General features: G+C 39.8%; 1 protein-coding gene across 1 annotated transcript in view; it reads left to right on the top strand.

The window, feature by feature from the left end:
- The window catches only part of LOC306844365 (signal-induced proliferation-associated 1-like protein 1), a 100225-nt gene extending 92827 nt beyond the window's left edge, over nt 1-7398 (top strand). Inside the window, exons 16-21 of the mRNA XM_079376448.1 lie at nt 254-413; nt 958-1180; nt 2576-2749; nt 4080-4191; nt 4293-4371; nt 4484-7398. Coding sequence (XP_079232574.1) covers nt 254-413; nt 958-1180; nt 2576-2749; nt 4080-4191; nt 4293-4371; nt 4484-4627 — 892 coding nt within the window. The 3' untranslated portion in view covers nt 4628-7398. The remainder of the gene's footprint in view (nt 1-253; nt 414-957; nt 1181-2575; nt 2750-4079; nt 4192-4292; nt 4372-4483) is intronic.
- Nucleotides 7399-8836: the final 1438 nt, after the last annotated feature.

Here is an 8836-nt window from a genome sequence, read left to right as displayed (position 1 = left end):
GTTTGATCTAGTTGTTTTTGCTCTCTCTGACTTTCCTTTTCAGCAGCAATAAATGTGTTATCTTTTCGTAAAAAAATGATTTTAGCTTTTGTGTTCCTTAGTGGCTCTTGTATTTTTGTTTTTTTACCAAATACTTGACTGCCCCCTTCTGGAGAAGAAGAGTAATAACAGTGAAATGAAATCTCTGCAATATTCATCCTGTAAATATGGAAATTATTGGCTTAAAATGAACAGATTTAATATTTTAATTCAGAAGACCACAGGGTGAGGGAGCAGACCCCGGGTCCTCTCAGTCCAGGCCCTCTCTTAGGGATGTGCACTCTCCTCAAGCCATGTGCAAGTCTACAGTGGAAGAAGATCTGAAGAAACTTGTTACGCCAGAAAGTCCACCATCGAAGCACCACAAGAACAAGGTACGTCAACTAAAAGAACTCTAGTACTATGCCAGTGTGCTCCATTTTTGAGTAAGGTTGGCCAATCACATCATGTTTACACCTGGTATTAGGGATGAACGATTCATCAAAATAAAATTAAAGTCATGATATAACTTAATAAATTAATAAATTGAAAGGACTGCTTTGAGTTTACAGTATTTAAGCGTTTATAAAAAAAAATTTACTGTGAAATAAACCGTAATGATGGTGATTATCGTTGTTATTTCTATTTTGATTCTTCTTACTGTTTTATAGTCTTATAGATCTATTTACAATTTTGGCTAAATTTACAGTCTACAAACAAATTTTTTTTAAATCACATTTTAACTGTACATTTTATTAGAAAAATTAAATGATCAAAAATAAGGATTAAGGCCTGTTCACACCAAGGAAGATAACCGAATGTTATGTACATCAGTATGGATGCTAACATAGTTATCATTATAGTTATTGTTCTTGGTGTGAATGGTAGTGGAGGGTCAGTGACATCAATCATATATCCCTTCTCTACTCTTCCCTGCAGTCCTCCTCAGGTCCAGCGAGCTCAGGGCGGCATTCTCTGCATCGCACCCTGTCAGATGAGAGCATATACCGGGGTCAGCGGCTGCCGTCTCTGGGAGATTCGATTCTGGAGCAGGCTCTGGCCAGCGATGTGCTTTTCAGCTGCTCTACCCTTCCACGATCTCCCACCACCCGTGGTGCCCCACTGCGCAGACCTTCCTACAAAATGGGCATCAAGATGCATGGTGAGAAAACCAGTCATGATTGGGTCAGAGTGCTGTTACAGTCTAGCACAATCTATAGAGATGTCCTGAAAATGCAAAATATCATAGAACAAACAGGGTTCCCACGGGTCATGGAATTTCTGGAATATCATGGAATTTTAAAAGGTTTATTCCAAACATTGAAAGTCAGGGAATTTTATATTTTTTTTGTCCAAGTCATGGAATATCAGGGATTTTTGTTTGTCGACTCCATTCAGTAGGCTACTCACGCGCTGTGTTCTGTGTAAACAGCGCGCACAAACAGCCTCTGACACGCACAACATCTCTCTCTGCGTCTTTCTTGTGCCTGAATGGGCAAATGCATACAAAAGTATAAAAATACCCATCTTGGCAAGTAACTTTGTAGCTTTAACAATGATTAATCTATATTTAATTTTTACAGTGGAGTACATGCATCCGTTCGACCGGCAATTTTTTTTTTTTTATTATTGGAGCATCTTCTGTTCCGTGCAAACAGCACTGCAATCATTTTCCCAAATGCCATTTGTATGTAAATATTCAGTTATTATTATAATTAGTCTGTAAACGGCCTTTAACAGAGGCCAGAGACACTGTTCACGATGCGCAAAATATAGGAATCCTATTGCATTTTATATTAATGTGTTTCTGAGGAGAACTGGCTGTTTTCAGAAAAGTTTACATGGCGTTTTCTTTTCATCTTACCTCACATTAAATGAGTGTTCATACGCACAGCGCTGCTGGTTTACATCAGTAACCAAGGAAACGCTGTATCACTGTTCCATAAAGGTATCAGAGTGAAATTGCGTCTCATTCAGTCCGCTGTTTGTTTCATTCACGTAGCATAATTTCACAAAGCTAAAGTCACACCATTCTGTTTTTACTTTTACTATTTCTGTACCTACCTTGAATTTCATTTCTATCTTTGTGCTATATATTTAATTTTGCTATTACTTGCAATTTGTTTGAACTTTATGCTAGTTAGGCTAGGTAACGGGTAAAATCAAAAAAAGTGCTCAGCACAACAGCGGCCTGTTTTTCTGTTCATTATAGGTCATGGAAATTCAGCTTTTTAGTCAGGGAAAAGTCAGGGAATTTGACATTTGGCTTAGAGTGGGAGTGGGAACCCTGAACAAATCTATTAAGCCTGGAGTCATCAACAGGGGGTCTGAGACATGACTCCAGGAGCTCCACCAATTATTGTTTGATCTCGAACAAACTCTTGTGAAAAAAAGTACATTGCAATGTAGTTCCATTAATTAAAGTTAGTGCTTCCCTATATTTGCCCTTTGTGTTGTGTAAGTTCCACACTCCACAAGCTCTAACTGGGCAAAAGCGCATAATAATCACACATATACACACACACCACCTCATGTTTTCTCATTGGCTATGTGTTAGGTGACCTCTCAGCGTCTGACACCTCTCTAGCAGACCTGCACGAGCGACAGAGGCCACCTCCTCCTGAACTGGGTCTCATGCCCCTCCCGGACACAGACACAGACAGCGGCCTGGACTGGACCCACCTCGTAGATGTTGCCAATGCTTTCGAGGGTGAAAGAAAACCACAGCGCAGTGAGTCCCTTTCTCTTCTCTTTATCTCTCCTCCTCAGCTATGTCACAGCTTTGCACAATCCACCTGTCCATCTTTCATAGGAGGGAGAGTTGTTTTTGTTCAATTAAAACTGTGTTTCTTTAACTATGAGCACTTTTATATGCCAGAGTTTGATTGTTAAAGGGATAGTTCACACAAAAATGAAAATTCTGTCATTAATTGCTCACCCTCATGTCGTTCCGACCCGTAAGACCATTTTTCATCTTCGGAACACAAATTAAGATATATTTGATGAAATCCGAGAGCTTTCTCACCCTCCAGCAACACAACTGACACGTTCAAAGCCCAGAAAGATAGTAAGGACATTCTTAAAACAGTCCATGTGTCATCAGTGGTCCAACCGTAATGCTATGAAGCTACAAGAATTTTTGCACAAAGAAAACAAAAATAACTTTATTTAAAGATTTCTTCTCTTCCGGGTCAGTCTCCACCACCAAGTACCAGATTGTACGCGTGTGCATTCCTCTGCTTGTAAACTCTTGTAAATGGTGGCAGAGACTGACTGATTTTAAAGATGTCCTTAAGATGATCTTTCTGGGCTTTGAACGTGGTAGTTGCGTTGCTGTCTAAACAGGGTCAGAAAGCTCTCAGATTTCATCAAAAATATCTTAAGTTGTGTTCTGAAGATGAATGAAGGTCTTATGCATTTGGAACGACATGAGGGTGAGTAATTAATGGCTATCCCTTTAAAGTTACAATATGTAACTTACGGACCATTTTATTCCAAAGATGTAAAAGTTGCCATCACTGTCATTACCACCACAAAATATTATTAAACGCCACCCATAAGTTAACTTTTAGAGGGAATGTGCTTCTGATGGGAATGTTCATAAAAAAAATTTTTTTCCTGGGACTGTAAAATTAAACAACCTAATGTGAGTGTGAAAAGTGTTTTAAAGGAGTTTAATAACGGATCACATAGCCAAAAGTGTCCATAGTTAAAGAAACACCCATTACTGATCAAGAACTTGATGTGTCTTAAACTTTACAGTTATTTAGGCTTATGAGGTTAAGGATTAATCTATTTGGTCATATCATGATTTGCTGAAACTTAAGGATTTAGAATGATGAGTGAACTGCTGTAATATTAATGGCAATGTCCCCTGAGGACTTGCACTGATGGACAGATGTGAAATTATGTCTTGGAATGTGCGTCTGTGTTCAGCTCGAGGTGCTGCTTTATCATTTGCCTAATGCTGCCTTCACAGTTAAATTAATGCTCTGCTTGTCATCACATCATCATCATCTTTCTCTCAACTCCATCACACTGTTCTTCCATTCCCCTCTCAGTGCAGAGAGGGTTTATGTTAAGTTCTCAAGACATCAGTCAGAGAGGAGAGACTTCACTGAGTCCTCAGCATCTAGAGCTGCAGCCAGTGCCACACACTAGACTCTCCCCCAGGTACATCCACCATCCAATGTGTAATTTGTTTGTGGTTTCTTAGTTATGTTGTAGTTTTTAGCACATCATCCATTTTGTCCTAACTCTGGTTCTTCTGTTAGTGAGGGGCCTTCAAGCTACAGTGGGAAGGTTTCTCAGCTGGAAGCTTTGGTGAAGATGTTGCAGGAGGACTTGAAGAAAGTGAGGAGTTCCTCTTTGAGTTATACAACCCTAGTGTGACCCTAAGCTCAGTTAGTGTATTCAACCTCATATTTATCATTCTCTCACTCTGTTTTTCCTGTTTGTTCTTCAGGAAAGGGAAGAGAAATTGAAACTGCAGGCACAAGTCAAGAGGCTTTGGGAGGACAATCAGAGGCTGCAAGAAGAGTCTCAAAGCTCCGCTGCCAAGCTCAAGAAGTTCACGGAGTGGGTCTTTAACACCATTGATCTGAACTGAGCCATCTGCTGAAGACAGGCAAAATCAGTAGACTTCTCAAGGACCAGACAGATGTGGGAGAGACTTTTACTCCCATGTGAGACCGGATTGAGAACTGTCCATTCACAATTCAGCATAATTTGATGTTCACATTAGCATTCCTCTACAGACTGTGGTGATAATGACCAACTCTGACATGGCTCAAAGTAAAAATACAAATCTTCAGCCCTTTCCTGTGATGAGTTCTCTTCTCTAGATCCCCCGGGACATCATTAGAAGTGCCCACAGGAGTAACTAGTTACTGGCCGTGATGCTAGCCTCTGCCTTCCAGGCTCTTCCACTCTTGTCCCTCCTGTGCCCTACTTACGACCTGACATTTGGTTCCAGTCGTTTGGACAGTGCTACAGTCCTGACCCATGAAGACCCCCTGCCTCAGAGCCAGAGTAGAAGACTCCTCTGCTACACGACCATATCTCAGCATCCAGTCGAACATTTTGTGGCGTCATTGTGGTTTTGGAGTTTGTGCTTTTTTTCCCAAACTGTAGGAAGCCTGTACGCATGTTCTGGCGAAACCAATCTACAAACTTCATGTTCCATCATTTGTTTCAAAAGAAGGAACACCTTTTTTTATTTTTGAGGCGGCATGAAGTGATTTGCTCATGATGAAGTCAAAACTTGTGTTGTGTTGTGATGTTTCATCAACATCAATTGAAGCAATAGCAGGGAGTCTAAACCCTTGTCCTAAAGACCGGACTTGTGCATACATAATGACTTTGGCGATATCCTGCCTCAAAATACATCTCAAGTCTGTGGTACGAACACTGAAGATCCTACAAGTCTGGAATTTAAGGACAAGTCTTATTTTGGGAACAGTTCAGTTATTTATTCTGTTTATGTTTTGAGTAATCAATTATTGATTCTCTATGCGTGCAGTATAACGGACATATGTGAATAGTGTTTATTTCAAAAGGGGATGTCACTTCATTTGGACTCTGTTTTTATTTTTGGTATTATTTTTATTTCTAGTAGAGTTCTGCCTGAACTGCAGTATTTTTTTGTTGTTGTGGAGTTGTGGTGCCCTAGTCTGCTATTGTGTTGCTTTAGTGCCATCTAGTGGTTATAAGTGATCGTCTCACTTGACTTCAGCTCTAATCTATTTTAGTTTGTTTCCACGTTGCCTATACACACCATAGTGATGGAAACCTTCCATTCAAACGAGAGATAATGCTATAAAAAGCAGACACACGGGTATTGGATTCAATATCAGGGATGAGAGGAGGTTCCTTTCGGAGAAAAGGAGAAAAAAGGAAGGAGGAAAAAAAACTAGGAGCCTTTTCAGAGGCATAACCGGAGTCATGAGTTCTCATGAAAAATGTAAGGGGCTGCTCACAGGAACTAGCTTCAGAAAGAATGCACTCACACGGAGTCATTTCTCTGGTGCCGCCGTGGCCATCATCACGCAACGAGTGTGGAACCAGAGGGACGGGCTTAGTTAAGAGCTTGGTTCATTGTCTAGGATCAATAATATTGAACAACTGCCCTGTAATCTCACACCAGGTTATAGCACTTTGCTCTTGTTGTCAGTTCATCAGTCCTTGGTTGAACATAGTGGCATTCCCAGATCAAAAAGTTCAGTCATCAAAGACCAAACATCCTTCCCTACTTTTATCACTGACCCAAGTAATGTATATTGTATAGCTCTCCATTTTCTGGTTTGAAGGGCCTGTTTATACTGTGCAGGAAACACTAGCTGGTTTCTCAGTGTAATGAAAATGGAGTCAATTTCTGGAAACTTGATGTGCACAAAGGATCCGGAGGTTACTTTGATTTGAGTTTGCGAACAGTGAGCAGCCATAATCGATTCTGTTCTAGGAATCACTCGAAGTGTCTCAGAAAGTGCCTCCCGATACCAGCAGAGAACGACACACCAAGAATGCCAAACATTTTGCCTCGGCCGAAACTCCCTGTAAACAGGGATGACCTGCACAACGTGAAGAACGACGGGAAATTATTAGTTTCATTTCCAGGTTTCGCTGCCTCAGTCAGGAGGGTGAAACAAGAGCATCAAACTCCCTGACCGCAGAAAACATGACTGCTATTTATCGCTCCCCTCTGGTTTGGTATTCATTTTTCCAGCATTCTCAATCCTCTATCATTTCTAAATACCTAAATGATTATTTTAAAGGTAAATATTAAATTACTGTGGGAATGTGAATTTTTTTTTTTAATTCATTCTCTCTAATCTCTTCTATTTTTGTTCTTAGCTTCCTGAGTTGAATTTCTTTGCACTGTTTTTGTTTTGTTTTGTAGAAATCTATCGCTATTGGTTTATGGACATGACGAAAAACATGGCTTTTGATGTTGTTTCTAGTTCTTACGTATAAGGTCACTTTTGAGAGAGACGAGGCTGGGATGGTGTTCCCTTCCTAGATCTCTTTTATTGTGTCGTTAGACGTTACTCCATATATTCTCTCATCTAAAATTTAATGAATTGTGTTTTTAATTATGTGCACATTTTAAAAAGGAGCATTACGATTACAAACAAAAAGTACTGTTTACATATACTGTTCATCTTCTTTGTAAAATGTAGAGGTTTAAAAAGAGACTTTCCAGTGATTACAGTATTACGGTTTCATAAATAAATAATAATAAAAAAAACTTGATTTGAGGTGCTGTAATTATTCATGAACTAGTCAAAACAAATGGCTCGTGCTTGCCGCCTGCTCTATGAGGTGTAATCTGCCATTGCTTTCTGAGCCAATAAATTTATTTAAATGCCATAGTTGAATGTCATTCCACGTCTCCTCGTGTTCATTATTATTGCTTCAATCTGTGCCCTTGTTTCATGTTTTTGTCTTTCTCTTCATCAGTGTTGTGCTTTTGTGGGAGAGGCTGATTTTTGCCACGGTAACGGCGAGGATAATTGCACCTTGCAGTAAGTAATCAGCAAAGCCTGTTGAAGAGCAGGGCTGGATTGCCAAGGGCTCCTCACGTCCTCCTGCTAATCTGCGTCTGATTGTGACGTTAACCCTCCCGTGACTGTGGCCGCGTGCCCCTGAATCCCGTCTAATGTCATTGTGGCAGTGATATAGCTGAATTTGCAGAATTAAGCTGCTTCTCTTTGTGGAAATGTTAATATTAACCTAAAATGGAAAAGAACGGAAAGGGCATCTCTTACCTGCAGCGGCTGATTCTGGCCAGAAGTCTGTGCAGCATTTACTGCCCGAGCAAGGAAAGTCAAATAACCTTGCTGGATTTTCATGCATATGGTAGAAGACATTTCTGATATATCAGCGAGCAAATGTGAATGGTGTTATTATCTGCCTCAGACTATTGGAAATGGACATGTAGAAGACTTGAGTGCTCAGACCCAGACTGAAGTGGAGTATCCTCTGCTCGGGAACTTAGGTTGAACAATGCAATGGGGAATTTTTAGTGCACTTGAAATAAATGTGTTTTAGAGCAAGTAGTGGGAGCGAAGGGCTTAGAGCTCTTCCCAAGAGTGCTGGCTGTTGTAGATGCTGTCAGAATTCTGTGTGGCTGTCAGACTGAGCTCTCCACAATTTGCTCTAATCACAGAAAAGAACCAGGAGAGAAATTAGATAAAAAAATCAATGTCATAAAAATACACCCTCACTCCTGTAATTCTTACAATTCTTACTGTACCTTAACCTACTAATTATGCAGTACCAATGTGCATTTGCTCTGCACTAGTAGTGTCAGTTTTTTTTATCTTGGTAAAAATGTTACATTTTGTTTATTTAAGCCATTGGGTGCGTTAAAAGTTGTGAAACCTTTATTTAGTTATTTATTGTCTATTTTTAGACATTCTGACTATTAAAAACATTCACGTTATTAATCTCATATGAATAGTATATGTTTAGGTGAAGAACCCAATAGCATTTTTGACTGAGTTGATATATGAAACCATTTTTGTTTACTAATATCTTGCTGTTGACAACCTTCTTTGATTATCATTTTGGTCACAAATTTTGTTGCTGGTATTAACATTGTGCACGAGGTTTCATTTTAGCTTAATACTAGACACCTCTTTATTGCTTTAGGCACAGTCAGACTTTAACACTTGACTTGTTTTCTAAGCTACCTGTTCTAGTAAGTGGCACTTACGCAACGTGCCCTTTCCTGCAGGTCTCTTTGATAGGAAACAACATAAATGCACTGCAAATGTAACACTCTTGCGACATGTTACCTAATGTACATTGGAACATA

The sequence above is a fragment of the Barbus barbus genome (genome assembly GCF_936440315.1).
Source record: "Barbus barbus genome assembly, chromosome: 24".
In the NCBI taxonomy this organism is placed as follows: domain Eukaryota; kingdom Metazoa; phylum Chordata; class Actinopteri; order Cypriniformes; family Cyprinidae; genus Barbus; species Barbus barbus.
Note: the sequence above shows the minus strand (reverse complement) of the source record. Positions and strands in the feature narration are given on the sequence as shown.